General features: G+C 38.0%; 1 protein-coding gene across 1 annotated transcript in view; it reads left to right on the top strand.

Annotated features, from left to right (window-relative positions):
- USP6NL (USP6 N-terminal like) overlaps positions 1 to 22,226 on the top strand; it is a 126,252-nt gene that overhangs the window by 53,246 nt on the left and 50,780 nt on the right. The window contains exons 2-3 of the mRNA XM_009321744.1: positions 2,486 to 2,559; positions 4,493 to 4,575. Coding sequence (XP_009320019.1) covers positions 2,486 to 2,559; positions 4,493 to 4,575 — 157 coding nt within the window. The remainder of the gene's footprint in view (positions 1 to 2,485; positions 2,560 to 4,492; positions 4,576 to 22,226) is intronic.

The raw sequence follows: 22,226 nt of genomic DNA, 5'->3' as shown, positions 1-22,226 counted from the left end.
AAATCAAATCTAATCTCTTGTTTACTGGGAAAATAGTGATAGGAATTTTTCCCCATTTCTTGAAGCCCAGCAGCAGTCTTAACTTTAAGCAAGTAAGCTTTTCCCCCAGATCTGTCCATTGGAGAAGTGAAGATTAGGATTGCTCAGTACTTGAATTCTCTGAAGGAATGTCAGCTTTCTAAGCGAGCATAAAGTTTACTTTTTAAAAAACCTATATTGACGTTCTATAAGGACTTGCTGTAAGCACAGATCTCTTTGTGTCTTACAAAAGAAAATGCAATTTAATTTTGATTATGGTTCCTTTAGCTTCTCACTTTGAAAGTAATGCTAAGCTTCATGTACTACTTTATGTCAGTGTTGATTTGGTAGCTTTAGTGGATGTTGTCGGTTTAGTAGGCATAGTATGTCAACTAGTAAAGGATAAAACCCAGATTGTTATAATTGTGTCGGGGACTATATAGTGCTTGAATGCACTCGGAGTAGCATAGAGTTCAGTCTGTGCCCTTGTGTGGTGACAGTGCTGGGGTTCTAGAAGGGCGCTGCGGTTGGTGTGTAAGAGTTGTGTCTTGGTCAGCGTTCACATAGGTAACTGGGTAACAGAGTCCCACAGTCGCTATAAAACTGCATCAGAGAAAAACAAACCTGAAACCAAACTGCTTTGTGTCTTGGAATCCTCTTTCAGCTTAGGAATAAAGGTGGATCCAGCACCTGAAGGAGTAGGAGGAACGGCGCACTGCTTGGACAACACCAAAGGCTGCGCAGTATGAAATGAGTCTACTTGCTTCTCACCTTAGAGGAAATTATTTATCAGTGTTGTGGCACAGAGACGCATAGCTTCCAAACATAGCAGATGAAATTCTTAATTATATTTTTTTTCTCTCTCAAATAATTGTGTAAATACATGTGTGCTTGTTCTGGTGCACACTGGAAAAAATGACAAAGCTCGATGTCCTCGCTAATAAATGGGAGCAATATGATTGGCAGATGATGGTGACAAGCAGAAAGGGGCCAGGATAACCAAGTGTAACTTCTGGAGAAAACTTTAAAGAAACAGTCAGACTTTCCATTAGGGGAAGTCTGGGGCAAGCATCGCTGTTGCCTGAACGCTGGTGCTTGTGTCCGTAATGGGGCATACTGAGGTTCTCTCTGCATTCCCCTAAAGAAACTTCAAGTGAAAACATGCAGACACCATGCTAAATCTCTAACAGATGATTTAGAAGGCCACCTTGGCACAACTTCTTGTCTAAGTATCTGAGAAATATGCAGGTAAATTTATTAAAGAAATGCTGGGTTTGAACAAATAAATGTGTTGTTAATGTCATATGATAGAAAACGGTAATATCTGATCTGTTTTTCTGTTTCGTGGCCCAGACGGTTGATACATACAATTCCTGAAGTTCATTATGTTGCCATGAACTAAACAGTGAAGAAAAAACACGTCTGGAGTTATTTTTATAACAGTGTGTGCTTGAAAATTATTTCAAACCTTTTTAAAGCTTTGCTTTATCTGGAGTTCATTGCTTTTTTTAATAATCGAAACAAATTAGCTCTTGAATCTGTCACAAAATTATCATTGGTTAAAACTGATTTGCCTCATTGGTTTGAAATCATAATCGTATTTGGGATATCGAAGTGCATTATGTTGTTGAATATTCAAAGCTGCATCTTTCTTACTTTTACTTTCATGGTGCCCTCTTTACGTTCCTGTCCATGTTCCAGAGATGGTTTAGGTTCCTTGACATTGTTGCCTTAATTCAGTTACAGGCAGAGTCTGCTTCACCTTCTCTCGATCAAAACAGATTCATCTAAACTTTAACTCCACCACTGTAGTAAACTCTGCTGTATCTGCAGGGTACTAATGACCAACGCTTACCCATGCATCCATGTTTTCTTGCTTGCCAGCCTTCCTGTTGTCATATCATTATGCTTATTCCAGCTCTGGGTTGCCCAAGTTGCAGTTCTGATACTATAACGATGTCCTTCCCTGTTTTCTGAGAAATAAGTCTTAGGCAATTTCTCAAATGAAGTCATGCAGTATTTCTTCATCATTCATCAGTACTCTAATCCCTCTCTATGAATCTTGTAAATAGTTCACACTTTTGTTTTAAAACAATAGTGTATGTTTCAGCTTTCTTTGACTATGTGACGTTTGTGGAATTGGCAACTAGTAGCTTTTACTACTTTGTTCAGTCTTTCAGTTAGTGGGTTGTGGGGTATTATTTTTTTAACTTTATAAATACCTGCTTTGATGGAAAATTGGGAACATTGTAAACTAAGCAGTTAGGATACCATCCAATAATTGTACTTTACTCTGAACAGTATTCAAGACATGCACCAAGGTCATATTTTGTTTTGATAGAATTGTTTTGGCATTTGTCCGTCCGAGTAGTCTCTCTAAAGTTGAAGTTTATTTTCCAAGTATTTAGCTGCAGTTCTTTGTTCACAAGGGAGAGAATCTGAACAGCATTATTTTAATTCTCCACAGGTGCAGATGCTGAACAGGATGCTGCTATCAAACTTGCCCAAGAACGAGCAGAGATAGTCGCCAAGTATGACAGAGTAAGTGAACTTGATAATTTTCAAGACATTTTATAATAAATCTTAGTAATATGTCTGTTTAAAAAATGAATCATGGTTCCCGCTAGCTTTTGTTTAAAATACTCTATGTAGTACTAATTTGATGGTTTCATGATACACTGGCCTCTGGGTGAATTAAATTCTCCCTCCACGGGTGATATTCTGGATAACGTCTCAATCAACTCATTTTTCGGGTGCATTGCAAGTTGCTTTGGGGCTATTTTAAGGTAGTGTAATGTATGAGAATTAATGAAACTGGGATGTTTGAGGATGCTCAGTTATATCTATGAGATCAGAAGGACTCTTATTTTACTTTTTCTTCATTTAATTTTTGGTTATGGTAGTAGAAACATTTAAATCATTAAAGAGAACTTAAAAGATAGGTGAACTAAATTGTTTGTCAGACTGTACTGCACTCGTCCCCCTGTACTCGGCATTGGTGAGGCCGCACCTCAAATATTGTGTTTGGATTTGGGCCCCTCACTACAAGAAAGACATTGAGGTGCTGGAGCGTGTCCGGAGAAGGGCCACAAAGCTGGTGGAGGGTCTAGAGCACAAGTCTTATGAGGAGTGGCTGAGGGAATGGGGGTTGTTTAGTCTGGAGAAAAGGAGGCTGAGGGGAGACCTTATTGCTCTCTACAACTACCTGAAAGGAGGTTGTAGCGAGGTGGGTGTTGGTCTCTTCTCCCAAGTAACAAGTGATGGGATGAGAGGAAACAGCCTCAAGTTGTGCCAGGGGAGGTTTAGGTTGGATATCAGGAAAAATTTCTTCACCAAAAGGGTTGTCAAGCAATTGCAACAGGCTGCCCAGGGAAGTGGTTGAGTCCCCATCCCTGGAAGTATTTAAAAGACGTGTAGATATGATGCTTAGGGACATGGTTTAGTGGTGGACTTGGCAGTGTTAGGTTTGCAGTTAGACTGGATGATCTTAAGGGTCTTTTCCAACCTAAACGATTCTATGACTGCTGTGAGGAATTGAAGAAATACCCTAGTCCTATCCTTTTTTATTCCTTGAACTACTTGTAAAGTAGAAGCCTGGCACAGAGTATGCCTAGAATGCCTACACCTTATTCGCATATTCTTGTAACACTTATGGACTTTATAAGTGCCATTGGAGTACTGAGCAATAGGCTTGTTTGTAGAGTTCATGAAACGTTTTACTTGCTAGACTTAAGTGCACACTGTGCAAACAACCACTGAGTGAGTGGCTGTTTTTTTAATAAGGAAAAAACATACACATGGTTTGTGTTCGGAGTGGTGGCCTCTCTTCACACCCAGTAACCTGCGCATAGCCCATACCGGAAGAATATATAGCTGAAATATACTTAAATTTCTGCAAGTCTTACGAAAATTGGCAATTGGAGTAGGAGAGAGGAACATGAATGAGTGCTTCATTGAGGGAAAACTCAATGCTGTATTCTGTTTGACAGTTGCTGGAAGTCAGCATGGACATTGGCTTGAGACTGTCCACAGTATGTGCTGTTGTCAGGTGATGGTTCAGGAAAGATAGATTATGGAAATAAAATGAGTAGAGGGCACTGTATGGGGACCTTGATGGACTGTTGTGGAGATTAACAACAGATGTGATATTATTATGAGTCTGTGGTTGAAATCAGTGGTTGAAATCTATTCTGTGTGTAGCAGTGACCAAAAGAGGTTTCCTGTGATGAAAATACTGTTTGTAGGGGTTGGGGGAGGTTTGCCCCCCCCCCCCCCCCCCCTCTTTTTTTTTTTCCTTTTCCCCCTTCTCCCTTGGTTGGTCAGTTTAGGACTAGTGTTCTCTTCCCCCTCCTCTACCCTACTACCAGTGTGTCCCAAAGATCATGCTTTGAGTGGTTGAATCCCGTCTTCTGTGTCTTAGCTTATTGTGTCATAAAACTTAGTTTCGCTCTTTTTTTTTTATTCTTTCTTTTAGGGACGGGAGGGTGCGCAGATTGAACCGTGGGAAGATGCTGACTATCGTCTTTACAAAGTCACAGATAGATTTGGGTTTCTACAGTAAGTAGCAAGCTTGAAAAGGAAATAAGGTTGAGACTTTGCTACTATTGCTATTTATGCTTTTTATTGTATTGCCTATTTGGTGAAAGTATTATTATGCGTTTTAATAGACCTTCTGGAAACTGTTTGCTGTGTAAGTTTTGGGTTTATCTTTTTGGGTGCTTTTCAATTCCATTTCTAGCTGTTTTTCAGTTCTGTAACTTGATCTTGTGTAAGGAGTGAAATGTTTTTGAATATTTTATTTGGGAATGAAAATTGATGGTCTACAAAATATATTTCAAACTGAATTAAATTGCAGATAAATTTTGGTTTTAAGTAATTGTGTTATATATAAACAAACTTGAAGTTCTTAGAATGATTTTTAAAAATTTTATTATAACAATGATTTAAAAAAAAAAAAAAAATCCCAACACATTTAAGGTTACTTAGTGGTTGTATATGAACAACTGCGTATCCCAGTCCTTCTAAGATAAATCTCATTTAACTTCATGTATTTAGTAACCTTACTGAAGTCTCTGCTGATTTGGGACCTAATGTTGCATCATAAAGTCAAGCCAGAAAATGCCAGAATCCAGATCCAATTACCCTACCTCCTTTGTAACAAATAATCTGTCTTTTTGGCAAATAAAAGATGAGAGTATTAAATTGTATTACGACTTTTGTAGTTGGCAGACGTAAACATCCAACCTGCAGAAACTGAACACAAGCTGACTTGCTACTTTTGATAATATCCAGTCAAGACTCTCTGCCATTCTTGGCGTTTGGCATTTAGGTTTGTGCTTTATGAAGTGCAATTAAAATCCAGAAAAATCAGTGATGAGTGGGAAAACTTATTGTAATAACTATGTACTTTTATAGTACTAGGGGGGAGGGTGTGTGTGGTGTTTTTGGGGGGATTTCCCCCCCCTTCTTCTATTTTGTAATGTCATTGTTTTTATAAGCTGTCAGTTGAAACAGTGATTTTTACCTGTAGACTGCCTTTGCTTCATCAGGGTGAGTTAATTTGGTGTGTGACCTCCAAACAGTTCTATTTTACACAGAGAGGTCTTTGTGTTGGTAAACTACAGCTGCAACACCACCTGTCTGGTATTGTAGCTGCAGTTGTAGGCATTCTTAATGGAGGATGTCAGAATTATTGCTTGTGCCAAAGTAATTGAAGCCACTGCTAAGTTTACCACTGACTTCAATGGGAATTGAATCATGCGCCTTCAGATTTGCAAGTGGATTCTTGATTTTGGTATCCTTATGAACTCCTAAACTTTTCCTGTTATTTGTATTGTGATATTTGCCTTTTTATATGCTAGGCATGGAAGAATGTTATTCATGTCTGCTACAGTTGCTGCTGCAGTCAGTTTTCAGGAGTCTTTGATTTCATGGCTCCTATGCTGTAGGATAGCAAGGGAGCCATATTTGAGATGCAGTTATGGAGGTGCTGCTTCGCGAATCACCATGTGCCAGTTTCCATGCTGTTGTAGCTGAAACTTAAAGCTACTGTGGGCACCCTTACATCATACTGCAGTCATTCTTACGATGTGGTAAGGTAGATGGACCTTAGTCATTAGGCCATACTTGCTTTCTTGTAATGTTGTCACCAGTGCAAAGTCTATGCAGAATTCATTCTCTGCGTGGTTAACTTCAAGGGATGAAATCTGAAATGTTTATAACACATGAGCACTTGGACAAATTAACAATGTATGTAGATACTCTGTCTCTTCACTAATTGTGTGGTATTTTTTACTTATATGCTAATGATGTCTCGTTATAAGGCAGATTTCACCTGAGAGTGCTGTCAAGGCTGCTTTATGATTCTTTAAAGCAAATTCATTGCAAATGATGTTTTTATTTTCCTGAGAAATAAAATATCTCCTAATAGGAGAAATATAATTAGGATAAGCGTATCAACTGTCTTTCCCTGAAAAGACAATTTATATTGCACTATAGATTTTAACTATGCTCTGGGTTCATCTATACTGCAGTACTGAGCCTGTGCAATCTACCGTTTCTGAAAGAAACTCCTGTTCCTCCAAGAACTTGAAACTAAGCAGTGTGTACCAAAAGCCTCAAACAGTTGCCTTAATGGTTATCATCCATAAGACCCATGATTCCCCGTGACCCTTCTATCGGGTGTTTACAGTGTGAATTAACGAAACAGGCTGATGCACATTGAAAACTGAAAGTCTGGGGACAGTATCAGATTTATTGTACTCTAGTTGAGATCTGCAATGATTTGTAAACTTGTTTACACTGACATCTTAAAATACAGAAGCCGTTTTTCAGCTACCTAGTATCAGAAGGCTGCTGGATGTGGGGAACCTGATGGAAAATTAGGGCTTGTTTGCTCAAGTGCAATAGGCCTTGATTACTATCGGTAGTTTATAAACTTCTCTTTCTCCTTGGCTATATCCTGTCTGCAGCTTTCCTTGGCTCTGCGAAGGTGCATTCCAAGTTCAGCTGACTGCTGATAGGGCAGAAAAGATAAGGTTGGTGGGATGAAGCACTCAAGCTGCCTGTGTAACTTGCCACCAAGAAGAAGATGGGAGAAAGTAAAGACTAGAGGCTTCTAAAGAGTAGTTTTGGTCTAGATCTATGATTCTTCTGGTCATAGGGTCATAGAATGGTTTGGGTTGGGAGGGACCTTAAAGATCATCTAGTTCCAACCCCCCTGCCATGTGCAGGGACACGGTGTCCCAGTGTCCTTATTTGTACTGTTTTTTATTTTGCAATTCTGCAAATGAATATGAAAGTTCTAGTTGACTTTGGATATTAAAAGGAAATTGGTGTGGACAGGTCATTAAAAATAGCTATTTAAAACAAAACCCAAAAAAGCTGAGTTAATACCTGATGAATTTAGGGAACAAGAAAGTAAGCTCAGTGAGAAGTACCAAAGCATTACAATAATGAGACTTGTTTGAAATTAATAAAGGGAAGCTTTAGAGGGAAGTTGGGTATGAGAAGGTTTCCAGCAAACATGCTAAGCTGCGAAACAACCCTGTGGGGAGCTGAAGGGGTCTGTCTCTTGAGATGTTTAGGACCAGATTGTACAAAACAAAATGCACCTACGAGGAGTATTGTCAGCAGGACTGACTAAATTTTAACGGGTGCGTTTTCAGTAGAGTAGCTTATAAATTGTATGAGAGGCATGCACAAACCAGAAACAGTTAAAATCTCATTATTGGCTAAAACGTAGAAAACTTGGTCTTACCAATTACCGTTGTTGTGAGGCTGTAAGGAAGTGGTGGTTGTCATGGTTTATTTAAGCCATATGGTGTTGCTGGCAAAATAGTCTCAACTTGGGGAATTTTTTACATAATTTATTGCCAAATAACACAACATTCTGATTGCTGATTTGGATCTTGGGGCGGGGGGGGACACACACCTCAAAACATAAAACTTTAACGAACACCTAGGGGAAACACCTCTCTCCCTTCTGCCCCCAGGACAAACTTCCCTTGTTTTTTGCCGTGGGTTGCCCTTTGCTTGCCCCAGTTCCTTTGGTGAGGTGACAGGCAGTGCATGGTGCAATGGCTTCTTTCTGCTGCTCTTGGTTTCTTACTTGTGTTCGTCTACTGCTCCTTGTATCTTACTCGTTTTGTGCTGCCCCAGTGTGGGTCACCCGCGGGCTGCAGTCCCCTCGGGGACGTCCCTCCCCTGGCATGACGTGCCTCCTTCTGAGAGTGCATCTCCAGCCGTCCCACCAACAACACCTCCTTCCATGTGTCTCTTCTGCTTCTCCCCACATCTCCTTCATTTCTCCTGCCTCTAGCAGCTGCCACGCTTTTAAAAATATGTTTTTAGTAGACGGATCATGGGTTCCTCTAGCTGACTGAAGTTTTGGCACATGACGGTTTTGTTATAGCGGATTCAGAGCTGGCTGGAGCAGCCATGACAGGCACAGGGCAGGTCATGGCCCCCTCCCACACAGGTCAACCCTGCAGCCCCTGGCTACTGAAACCAAATACATGTAACTGCCATGGTGGGTACAAGTAAAGCACTGGAAGCTCAACCTGTGAAGAAGGTAACTGAGACGTTGGCCAAGGGAACCAGTGTCTTCTGGACATGTTGGTAACAGAACACTGTAAATGTGACAGTGGTTACTAGATTGTTGTACAACCCAACAGTGTGTTTGCTTCCTTCTGGAAGGTTGAGGATGTATTTGGAGAGAGATGCTTTCAGTGCACTGCTTTCCAAGGGGAAAAGGACATTTCAGAGTCCAGAGGTCTCACATGACTCTAAGGGCACATGCCAGCTCTGAGGGAGCTACGCTTCAGACACTGATGTGCCTTCTCATAGCAGAGACTATGCTGCATGTGTGCCACCTGGACCCAGTTGATAGCTGGGTCATACTTTCCAGTGCAATATTTCCAACCCTGTTATGTAAAACTCAATTTGCAAAGCAATACAAGAAAGGTGAAGTAGCATTGGTTCATCTCAATACCATTTCATACAGTTTTAATATCATTAGCATTGTTAATCTTAATTGATATAGACTAGTTTCTATCAAGTACTGTTGGTCTCCCTAAAGTCACCTGGTATACATGGAGTAGTGCCTATTAAAACTTAACTCTTCACTTACATAATGTTTGTCTAGGAGAAGCCCATGTCAGGGAGCTCATCTTAGTCATGAACACAAGAGTCTTGAGAGAACGGACCAGTAGATTTCTACAGGTGCACTGTGGTTACCCATAATCCTAAAAATATGTTTTAAAAAAAAAAAGGCAACAGCATTCCTACCCAAAAAACTTCAGGCATGGTCAAGATTTACAATTCAAGATTTACAGAATGAGTTCTGTAAATTCTCCAGTAAAAACCCTGCTGGACTCCTGATTTCACGTTATGGTGCGGGAATGCTGAACAGTAGGGATGATGTGGAAAATACCATTCATTTTTAAAAGGAACATTTGTTCCTCAGGAAATCTAGCACCAGTGTTTGTATATAGAGTCTATCAGTGTTTTGATAAGATCGAATATTCTTTTCTAGCAAACATTCTTGAAATTGTATGTGACAGATAGTTTGTTCTATACCTGTAAGTCTAACAGACCATCTCAGGGGACCACCATAGTGTTCAGCTAAGCCTTAGTCTATAATACATGACTTTTTCAGTCAAGTATTTTAGGAATGGGAGAAATGCCTCAGATCTTTTCACAGATAGTCATAACCAAAACTGTTTCAGCTGTTTTTGGAAATGAAAAAGAAGGAATGTTTGGTATTCATAAAAAATAAGGTTTGTTTGGTGTGTTTTTCTCCCCCCCCCCCTTTTTGGCTATGTTGTGTCTTTTTGGTCAACGTTGTGTCAAGCTACCTCATTTTTTTTCCCTCTGGATTTAATCAAAAGTTCTTATTTCGTGCTCAGAATACACACACACACACACATGTGTGCGCGCACACACGTGTGCACCAGAACGTTGCAATTAAAAAAAACCCCAAAAAATAAACAAGTACAAAATCAAAACCCTTACCCCAGAAAACCAAACTCCAAACACCCTGCACCCCACAAAAAAAGCAGTTCCTTTCTGTCCTATCTTGGAGCCTGTCTGAATTTTAAAGTAAACGTTCTTAATCTTTTCACTGTGGACTGTTCTTCCGTAGAAACTTTACCTTGTAGATACTTCTATTTGCAGTTTTTCTAGCAAGCAGTCATTGATAAGGAAATAACTTCAGGGAAAAAAAACTAAGTGTCTTGAAGCTCATAGCAGGCATTCCAGTAATGCCGTGGGATCTGGGATTTTCCCCTTCCCCCTCCTTGAATTCTTTAGTTGATTTGTTACTGCTTTGGGATGGTTAAAAAAGCTACTAGAATTAATACATTATTCCTTGGGTGGTGGCAAGTCCTCTACTACTCCTAGGAACACTTTAAAAGATATTTTTAAATTCTTTTTTAAGCCTGCAGTTTAAATAATAATATCTATATTACTTTGTCTATTTAGAAGTGGCAATTATATGAATGATTTTTATAGTTAAAAATTATTAAAGGTCTTAAAGCAACAAATCCAAATGGCAGTCAATGTTTTGTAAATAAATAAGAATTTAAACTTTAACTGAAGATCATTGAAGCACATATTTAAACATATATTTTTGTGAATGTATCCTTGTATTTATTTTTTGCGAAATCTCCAGCTAGCTACAAGGACAAAATAACTTTATTCCTTCCCCTTCCTCCCTGCCCCGTATAATGTTAAGGTTGAATGGTCACAAGAGCATTGGCTGACTGGGGTTTGCAAAACAGCCTAAACTTTGTACGTGCTCCTAAAATAGGGTAAAAGCTGAAAGCAGCATTTTGCAACTGGAAAGGTCAACACCAATTTCATGTTTAAAGAGCCCATCCTCTTTCGGGCCTTTCAGCACCAGGCCAAAAGTCAGAGAGCAGGATAAGAAAAACGGCCTCAGCGTCTTCCTAGGATGGCACAGAAAGCTAAAATTTGAGCAAATCTAAACAGCTAGAAGACATCTTCCTTTCCTTAGGTCTCCATGCCAATACACCCCTGTTCAATACACTGCCAGGTTCTGCGCTCCTTTGTACTGAAGTCTCTAACTCATTGAATGACATTCCCTCTCGAGGATCAGACATCAGCTGGGATCGTTTGTTTGGTACCTGTTGGAACTAGTGATTTCAGTCCTTCATCAGATAGTGACCAAGCAAAAGTATTAAAAAATAAAAAAAATTCTACACCTTTCCTTTTTAGCTAGCAGTTATGACTTATATTATTGGGTCTTTTATCAGCAGTACTTGTTGTGTATATTCTTGTTTGATTCTTATATTTGTCTATCCCTGTATATCACCCAGCTGTGAGGGGGGCATTCAGTTTTGTTTCATAAGAAAACTTATTAAGGCTACAGTTGTGCTTTTCTAAGTAAGAAGAAAATAACTGTCGTTGCTTTTTGGAATTCGGGCCAGGTATAGCTCAAGGCCAAATTTTACTAATCTACACTGGGAAACATAGATTATGACTAATACATGTTGACTAATATATTGTAAGAAGTGTTATAATTGTTCAGGTTTTAATAGATACAAAGTGGAAATAACAGAAGAAACTACAATTTATTTACTGCAGCTTTTCAAGAACCTTTTTCTTTCCAAAATTCGTTGATGGATGCCGTCAACTGCATTGTCCTGTTAACTTTTGATAATGAGCTGTGAAAATCCTAAGATGCCATGACAAAATTTAAAAAAATGCAGTAACTATTTTAAAGACTTATTTCTCCAACCCACACAATATGAATTCTTTTCAGATCTTGTTATTATCAAGGTCTGTGTTAACTTGTATTAATAATTATTATTTTATAGCAATAACCAATATTAGCAGGTTTTGTGGTCTAACTTGGGTGATTCAGCTTAAACATGTTTTTCTTTTACCTACCTATTCAATAAATAGAAACTGGGGAGGTATGTGCAGTCTGGCAGATGCTACTATGCTGATAAGCATCAAGGGATCAGCATAGTGAGGTTGGGCAGATTGGAGGTTTCTTCTGCAAGGTTGTTTGTTTTGGTGTGTGGGTTTTTTTTTTTCCTTCTAGTGAAGGAAAACGTACAATAAAAGTAGTAAGGGTAGAAAATACAGTGGTTTTTTTCTATGTTCATGAAGTTCTTGAAAATTTGGGTTAGATTCTTGTACTACTCCTACAGTAGCTCTGCACTGATTTTGATGGAATTGTACCAATTTACAGCAGCTGAGAATCTGACTCATACTCTTTATTCTTTATCCCACGAGTATTAAAGGAGTGGACATGCTCGTAGAATAGTTTGCTAATGCTGGAGATTATTGCATTGCCAGCGGTGCTGTTCAAATAGCAGAATTCATTATTATTTCTTTGGCTAAGATAGAGGCCTACCTGCTCTTCTCCGTCAAACTTTACTCTTTAAAAAATATATTGCATTTTTATTAGCTCTGCAATGCATTTCTGCAGCATGCTGCAAAAATGAGCTAGGGGAGCAAAGAAATGGAGAGCTCAATCAGGAATTGTGAGATACTCTGTTAAATGTCTCCAAATGAAGTTATTGATTTTTTTTTTTCCTTGTTATTATTTTGCCCCTCACTTTTTAATAGGGAGCAATACGATGAGCAGCTAGTTATCCTCTCTCTCATTCTGTTTCTTGGTAACTTATATATAGCCTTGCTGGAAAACAGTCCTTGTCTCTAAAATATTCTTCATGCACTCCTTAATACTTTCTACAGTGTGCCTGTTGAACCCCATGTCCAAAAGCAATAGCTTTTACACAGCTAACCCTGCTGATTTAAGTAGGTACGCAGGTGAAGTCTCTCCAGATAAGAGATGTAAGGAGTGGTCTCTGAGTGTTCTTGGCAGCAAAAGCAGTTACGCTGAGATGCCAAAAGTTTTGGGTAGTAGAAACTAAAGAAAGAAGCATGGTGGCTGTAATTTGGTAATAATCAAAGAAGTATTCAGAAAAATAGGGATTTTTATGTAATGTTCGTTTCAAATTTTTAGTAGAAAAGTCTGCACATCAAAGCTTAAGGAAGGAGTGCTAAGGTTACTAGGAGAGTTGCAAAGTTACTGTTCATAGTGACACACAGCCACTAGCCTTAATTTTCTAGGCACAGTAGGTATTGCCAAACACATTAAGTGATGATATGATGTGCTAAAAGACCAATGAAATGTTTATTCTTAACAGTTCAATTATAAATGTAAATCTTACTGATTTTATATATTGTGGTCATTCATTAGGGACTTGCTGTCATTTTCCTCTCCTCCTCTTTTCTTCTCGGCTTTGAGAGACAGGGTCAGACCAATCTGTCAGGAGAGCGGCTTAGCTCTTCCCTCCCTTAGGAAGAAAGCATGCTAAGTTCAACCTCTTTCAGCTGCCAAAGGCAAATCTTTATTTAAAAAAAAAACAACCCATATCTCAGATGTTAGAGAAGAGTTGTGGTTCTCATAATTCCCTTTTTTACTAAATACATGAATATGCCTCATTCTGACTGTGTAGAATTTTTCACGTGGCATTAAAGATTTACTATGAAAACTCTACTGTAGTCTTGCATTGTGTGCAGTGGACTCTGCCCTCTAATATGTGATACACTTCCCTGGACTGATTTTGCTCTGAAATATTAGTTGCTAATCAACGTACTGAGGAACTGCTGTTAAAAACCCCCACAAATTTCAGCTCTATTTAATGTTCTTTCCTTTTGCCCTAATGTACACCAAGGATGATATTTTTATTTAAGGAGAAAAATGGAAGTTTTCTTGGGTTAGTAATTGAGTTTCAGAATGCTTTTTTTAGGTCCATCTTCCTAGCATTAGACAAAACCATTTTTCTTGCATGCATTCACAGGAAACTACTTATAAAAGAATGTTTTAATTGCATTTCTGTAAGACAAAGCCTGGTTTGAAAACACAGCGATGACAGATACATAATAAACATTAATGAAGAGGTTTTACAAATTTTACTATTTATCAGTTATGGAACTCCTGATAAGTTGAAATTAATCTTTGCTTACTATGCAATTGTGAAGTGATGGGGCTAAGTTTCAGAGACAGACCTTTCAGAGACCAAGGTAAATAGGCAATTTTATTTAAACATCACTGGCAGTGGAGGAGTACGTTGGACTTGCTGTAAATTTTACTTAAGTCTCGTTATCCATTCTGACTCTTTTTAGTTTACAGCTCTGCTTCCGCAATAGACAATGAACGTTGATCTCTGCATTGGTGTCCAGTTGTGGTGGTGGTTACGTTGTGATCCTTTTCTTTGCATTGATGCATTTGAACTTACTTCTAAAAGCATGAGATGTGTATGGCAATTTGCAGTAATTGCTTCCTTAAATCTATGTCTTATTTTGCAGTAGCATGTGGTCAGAAATGTTGCTTTAGAATGTGTTTTGGTTGCTATGAGGAACTCTTCAATGCTTTTGGTGTTCACTTTTCCTCACACATTTAAACAAGTCCCTTTTGCCAGCCTGATGGCAAAAGTGGTCATTTATTCAAAAGCTGTTCCATGAAAATTGTCTAAACCAGTCCTAGCAGAAGGGAGAGGAACCAGACTTTCCCAGATGATCACCTGTGAGCTTCACAGTCATATAGGATCTTACAGTATTTGCACACCACTTGTGTCCTTGGTGGTAGAACTTCACCAGGAGACGGAGGAAGTGCCTTACTTCTGGACTTGGCTAGGTCATTGACCGAGACAGGCTTACTTTAGAACATCGTAAAGCGAAGGAGGCCATTTGAACCCAGAATCAACTCACTTTATGCAAGGCTTGAAGTCACCTATTTTGGACCTCTTTAAAGAGAAGCTGCTAACCACTTGTAATTCAAACAACAACTGAAGAACCTACCTCCTGGATTGCTATTTATAGCCACAAAAGGAGAGTAGTAGGATTTCAGGTATATCTTTCTCAGCCATGTTTTGTTGTCTAGTTAATTTTGGCTTCCATTGGAAAATAAGCAGCTTTGCCCATGTGCCCATTGCTCATGGTTGCAATCATTTTTTAATATCTATGTGTCTCGAAGTTACCAATAAATTTTCCTGTGGTTTAGAAACCAGGAAAGTGGTTCTTTCTGAAAATTTTCCTGTGGTTTAGAAATTAGGCTAATTTCAGTTCCTTTACAAAAGCATTTAAGATGTTCTTCTTTGTAATTCGGTTTTGTTCATCTTAATGAAAGGTTTGGTTTTTTTGTTTTGTTTTGTTTTTATTTTTCCTCTTGTGTTATCATGATGACCTAGCATATAGTAGCTTCTACTACTCTGTCTTCACACAGGTCCTTCCCATGGAAGGAAGGAATGTTCTGCTTGTATTTGCTATCATTCAGAATGGTATGGATTTTTTTTTTCCTAAAACTGTCACAATTGTACCCATTTCTTTAGCTTATTCTTAGGACTAGAGTTGCAATTTGAATTTTAAATCCATTCTTTCAGCTGAGTTAGTCCAGGCTGTCACTTCAACAATCCTCTGCAGATACAGAAATAAATGAGGTGAATGCAATCCCGCAGATTTGATTACAAACACAAAAGTAAGCTGCAGGATAATTCTGCCAACTAAGGACAAATAGTGTGTTTTTGTTAACAGCTGCTGCTACTTGATTTGAGTAAAAGATCACCCACTGTGTACTAGGAATTGATGAACTACTTCCTTTTATGAAAAGAGCTATTAGGTAGCAGAACTGAAAAAATGATTGAATACGGTAATACATGATTTAATTTATACAACATGCATAAAGCGATATGCATTGGTTTTGAGTTACTGCTTAAGCCCTAAAATGTAAGGATTTAACATAATTATTATTACCACATATATTTCCTACTATATTTAGCATTTATAGAAGATTAAAGTAACTGAATATAGGGAACGGCCAGAGTGTGCTTCACTGGCACTGATTATTAAGAGTGCTAAAGAGGTCTGGGGTAACAGTTTTTAGAAGTGCAAATATGCTGCTACTCTTGACCCAAGTGAGAGACCCACCAAAATGGAAGTTTAGACTGCAGAAGATTATTTCCTAAAAGAAGCAAGTGTAAGTACATAAAGCATTGAGCTTCAGCAGTGAACAAATACATAGTGCTGGAACACTACCATCTTAGTTAATTTATGTTGGAATACGCTTTGCATAGCATGTGAATTTTAATACAGATGAAGCTGCCAACATGTAAGTCCTGGATTGCTATTAGTATGTGGTGTAAGTGATCTGTACAGTAACTAGCCTTCAAGCAGTACTTAAAAGCAACATATATCTATGCTTAAGGAAAAAATCCTAGGTGTTTTAGACATTTATATGTCAAATGTAAATCAGAAGCCAGGCAAAGAGATTAATTCTTTTTCATTTGTCTTTTAACTTCTTGAGAGTTTTAAGGTAGCTTAGACTAATGTTTATCTTTTTTTAATCTTTTTTTTTTTTAAAACACTTGGAATGTGATTCTGAGAAGACTTTTTAACCTCAATGTTTGTTTATGTTCAATTAAAGTGACATCAGAAATCACTAGAAATGCTGCTGTGCTCAATTATGCAGATTACAGATTTTTCTCAAAGGTTTTCTGATTCCAAGCTGGGAAAACTTCAAAGTTTGCATATAGAACATGTCTTTTACTAAAGACACATGAAAGCATATATTTTAGCATGTGGCAGTGAAAATACAGATCTCTCTTTTGCTATGAATTTGTTGATCATTTTTTTTATATTGGCAATAAAGACTTTACAGTGAAGTTATCTTCTCCCAAGCAGGAAAGTACTTTCCTAAAAAGTCACCACTTTGAGATTTAATTGAATTTGATAAATTTTTTGATTTTATTTTATCTTATCTCTGAGAGTGTGCATTACCTGAGACTTTCTGGACAGTAGCTACATTTTCATGGCACTGTGCTGTGCATATTGGCAGCAGCATCCACAGAATCCACAAATAACAATTGAAACTAAAACCTAGTCACAAAATCACATGATCCAATCTTTTGCCAGCATTAAATTCTTTCTTGCAGCATATTTCCTGATAATTATATTGTGGAATATCACATTGGCTTATCCCATATGTTAATTAATTGCTTTGGCTTGCTTATGAATTTTAACAAAACTTCTGAAAGCTGTTTTTTTTAATCTACTGTAGTCACCACTCCCACACTGTGCAGAGGTTATTTGGTGAAAATTCAAAGTGGATGATTACAGTAGCAGAGCTCCAATTATTTTGATAGACAGACACAATCAAAATTGTGAGTTATATAAGTAAAATGTGTAATGGAAAGAAGGAAGTGATCCATAGAATTTTATCTGTGGAAAATCCATCATTTAGTTTAAAAAACAGCTTTCTTACTTTCTCCTTAGTGTTTTCAGAAATCTTTTCCATGTATTATTGGTTTTGAAAATGACTCTATTGCCTTTAATTTCCATTCAAAGATTGGAAAATTAAAGCAGTTATTCATAATCAGAATTCTTCTGAAAATGAACTTGCTTGGACTAAAGGATCTGAATTTAACACTAAGTTGTGCTTTAGATTTCTATTATAAAGAGTAGAACAACTTAATCATAGGTCTAAAGAAAGGCATGACTGAAATATTGTTTTATTTCTACTTATAATAGTTAATGAAGGTTTTTCAGTTGACTTCAGAAAACAGTTTGCTTTGTAGCCCATCTTGTGACATAAAAATAGTCATTATAAGTAATGATATTGTGTGTCCTGTGAATTACAAAATTAGTCTTATTTATCTTGTCAGCTAACTTTAGAACAAAGGTCAGTATGTGTATTAGCCTTCACTGCCTCATGTCATATACCTGGAAACAGTATGTATGTATATAAAATAAGGTGTCATTCTGTCGCAAAGCACTGTTGTAACTATCCATAATACTGTGTATTGCTTTGACAGTTCTACGTGCTGTGTATCAGACACTGAAAGGGAGGCAGACCTGAGAGGACACCTCGGTGGTGTGTTTATTATTGTAGAATTGGTTTCCCAGTGTCAAGATACTGATTTTTTGTCTAGTAAACCTATGGACTCCTACAACTCACTTCTGACAAATTACACAGCCTAAAACCAGTTCGTACATGGGGAGGATTTACTTTTTCCTAATATATCTGAGTACTGAAATGTTGCTGCAATTTGTTACGTAACAATCTGAGTTCTATATTGTACAGCAAAACAACTCCATTTGTACTAAAGCTTTTCTTGTTCAGATATCTCAGCTGAATTCTTCCCTTCCTTCTCATATCCTACCTGTGCATGATCACTTTTCATAAATTTATTTCATGACACTTTTACTTTTGAGTTTTATGCCTTACTAATGTTTTTGTGGATGTTTCACTCACATATTCCTTGATCATAGAAGTTTCAAAACAAAAGAATACAAATCACTGATTTTTTTTTTTTATTTTATTTTAAAGAATTCCTTCAAAATAATTCTGCTGGGTAGCAGCAAGTATGTTTTCCTCATGGATTTAAACACTTAACGTTGCATCACAAATGAAAAACTGAATGCACAGCATCTACTTCTTCATGATTAAGTCAATGAGACCATAAAGATGTGTTCTGCAAGAAACTTTTCCCACATTAATATATGACACCAAATACGATTTTAAATACTTTTCAGTTAAAACGTGCATGCAATGATACAAGGTGATGCTATTGCACTTAGTACATCGAGGAGAGCATGAGGAAATAATTGAGAAATGGTTTGAGAAATTTTGTGTAGGGACTGCACCACAGGTTTTATGAGGATTTGAGTCTTTTAATAGTCATGTTATAGTGAGTTCAGTAATATAGGAATACTGAATTTAATGGACATTTAAAAAAAAAAAAATGAAATAATGACTTGCACATATCACAATTATTCCTGCAACATGTTTCAGGATGAAAGACCCCAAAGTTCTTCACAGTGCACTGGCTAATTCTCTCTGGGGTGAGAAAGACTACAGCAAGCAGAAAGGGTTTTTAAGTAAGTGGTGTGTTTTGAAATAGAAGTTATGAGAAATGAGAATACAGCTTACAAAGAAATTTTGAACATAACAGCTCTTTGGGCAAGTAAGCTTTGTGGTAAAGATTTTTAGTGTATTATGGTCAATTTTTGCCACTTTTTTTTCCCAGTGAAAAATTGAGTGTCAGGGTTTATACAACCTGGAACTGTGAAGAATTGAATTGCCAGGAATGTACCGTTCTGGGGTTATCAACATATCAAGACTGCTGATTATTGCACTAAACATCTTTTATCCTCAGCTGAAGCTGCAAATGATAGAGGAGCCTTTATATTTCTTAGATTTTATTTAAGCCAAACTAGAAGCAGGAAAATGCTGTGATTTGAGCCAGCAGGGAACATATTTGGGATTTAAGTACAAATGTAGGAAAAGAATAAATCTGATGAGTGAGTAATATGAGAAAGTCTTTCCTTGTGTTTATATTGAACAAATATATCAAAGTGCTGTTTAAAGAAGACTGATTTAAACAGCAGCAGTGGGTAGGTGACTGTAAGCTTCTTAAGTCTGAGACTTTTCAATTTATTTAAACTACCACTGTTACTCAAGGAGGCTAATTACAACACACAGGTTAATGGTCAAAACCATAGATCTGCATGTTTAATGTTCTGAAGTGTCAGATATTTACGCATTTAAGATTAATATTTCTTTTAAGTTCTCTTGAAAAATTCATGAAAACCTGTGTTAGCCATCATGGTGGGTTTAAAGATGTAGAATTCATTCATCACTTATAATCTAATAAAAAAGCATTTTCAATCAAGTCCTTATTCTTCACAATGAAATCCTGTTTCTTTGAACTTATAGGCCACTCTTCCTTTGTGTGAAATCCTCACGGAAGGTGGTAATAGTCCAGTTTGACAGATGGGAAGAAGATCTGCAGCACTTTGCGCCAGTGCTGCAGATCACCACCAGTGAGGACCACGGGTAGAGGTCCTGAGTTCCAGTCAAACCTTGGAGACTAGTACTTCCTCCCAGTGAAATGTCTTTGAGGAGCCTTCTAGTATGAAACCCAGCTCACCTTGATGAGGCTCTGCTCTTTATTGGAGTCAGGATTTGGTCCCAGCATTTTGTGGCTCCCAAACCTGTAGACAACATCTTTGGATCTTTCTCTTCATGCTGGAACACCACGGCTGCTCAGCAGTGACAACCAGAGCCCTTGAGCTGTTGTTAGGTTACAATGTGAGCTGCCCAGCCTGCAAGTGGGAGGCTGGAGTCTGTGCCTGGGGCAAAGGCACATACCAGATGTAGTGATTCTTGATTCCCATCTGATTTAAACAGGTGGATCTACCTAGTTTGGATCTTTCTTTATTGTGGACAATAGAATGTTAAGATTTTGTTTTTGCTCAGTGAGACCTTATTTACATGAGTTCAGTTAAAAGCTGTCCCTGTGACTCCTCTTTTGGCTATCAAGTATTGTATGGTTCCAAGCTAATTACGTTAATCAGTCCTGTTTTTCTTCTCTGTATCCCATAAATGAATATTACTTGAGGTATTAAAGGAAAGCAGTCATCTTAGGGCAGGATGTGGCTATATTAGGTTAATATTGTTTACTACTTCACATTATTACTTGGTGAAGTACACAGATAAAAACATCAAAAATACAAGTTTAAATAGGCTGGGGATGGTGGGAGAAGATTCAACATTAAAAGAAGTAATGAAGGTATAACAAGATTAGATTGGCTAGGCTGGGGAAAGAAGGGGAAGATTCATCAATATAAAGAAAAAAAAGAAGGTACAATAAAATTACATTGATTAATAGACATTAACTTTGTGTCTGAATCCACCTAATTCTGGGGAAAAAAAAATCTGTAAGGTGCTTCTGCATAGAAAACACATACACTAAATGGAAATGTTTTTATTTAAATTATCTTTAGGGGCTTGAGAGAGTTTGCCCACTATGCCTTTCCCTCAGTCCTTGCAGGATAGATTTGAATATTATGTATGTGAGTACATGGGCGTAGTTAGTGCAGTCTAGTTAATTGAGAGGAAGATCTCCAGGAACTCCTGCGTTCCAGTCCAGTGAGTTACTGAGCAGCCCGGGGCAATTCGCTCAGCTTCTGTGCTGTTTTCCTAGTGCTCAGCTGCCAGCAGCATCTCGGGGAATAAAAATGTGGGGCTGGCTTAATGTGCTCCTGTGGAACTTCAGTGCTTAAAGTGTATAGGTATGTGGTATTAGTGCGTAGCTGTGCAGCTAAAGAAATAACGAGGAATGTGGTCATAAATTTGCTGCTGGATTAATTTAGCGAGGGAGTACAGTGTCTGCTTCCCAGGACAAAACAGCCTTCTTTCACTGCTCGATAGATTCAGCCGTGCCTTTTGTTTGCACATCGATGGTCACTTGCAAAATTAGTGAAGAGCAATTCCTTAATAAATCGCTGTGATTCATTCTTACTTTGTGATGAAATAAGATTTGGTTAATCTTTCCTGTGATTAGCTTCCATGCCAGATTAACAAATGTGAGGATAAGCTGTCAAGCGGTACCAGTTGAGCAGAGGAGTTGCTGTGTCCGGTGTGAGTCCGTGGGGATGCGGAGCTGTCAGATCAGTGTCTTGCACGCTGCTGGAGGCACTGGGAGAAGAAGAGTCTCTTGTGTGCGCAGCCAGCTGCTGGTGTGATCTTACAGGGCCACGAAGAATGTGGCTGCTGTGTGCGCTCGCCTTGCTGTGTGAGACTGATGCTTCTGATGGAGGTAGACGGTGCCTGCAACTGAGGAGGTTATTCAGAAATTCGGCGTGGGGAGAGAAGAAGGGGTCGCTAAAGATTGAAAATTTTAAGTGACGTTTGAAAGGCTTAGCAATCTTTGTACTTAAAACGAAACAATACTCTCAGATACTTGGAAATAGCTTCTAAATGAACAGATAATTGATTTGCAATGCTGTTCAAAAGAAACACCAAACTCTTTTGGTTTTTAAATTAGTTTCTAGGCTGTTTACTGGAAACTTTGACTTGTGTCTGTGTGGTCTCTGAAAAGGTGTTGATTGGGGCAAGCTTTTCCATTAGATTAAGTAATTAAAATGTATTTCTTTATTCAAATATAACTTCTGATCTGAAACTACGTCTTCTAAATGAAATAAATGAGATCAAATATAACTAAAGCATTTTGCATCAGACTATTCTTACATTGACTGCAGCAGCAACTACTTTTGTAGCCTTCCCCAGTGTGTTTTTCGCTCTTGCACAGATTTGATACAGGTCTAAAATACTGGGGTTTAATGTCCTTGCTATAGAAAGCTATAATGGTGTGGGTAGGAATTTTTTC

The sequence above is a fragment of the Pygoscelis adeliae genome, unplaced genomic scaffold, assembly GCF_000699105.1.
Source record: "Pygoscelis adeliae isolate BGI_AS28 unplaced genomic scaffold, ASM69910v1 Scaffold202, whole genome shotgun sequence".
NCBI classification, from domain to species: Eukaryota; Metazoa; Chordata; class Aves; order Sphenisciformes; family Spheniscidae; genus Pygoscelis; species Pygoscelis adeliae.
The sequence above is the reverse complement of the archived record's forward strand: the minus strand, read 5'-3'. Positions and strand labels throughout refer to the sequence as shown.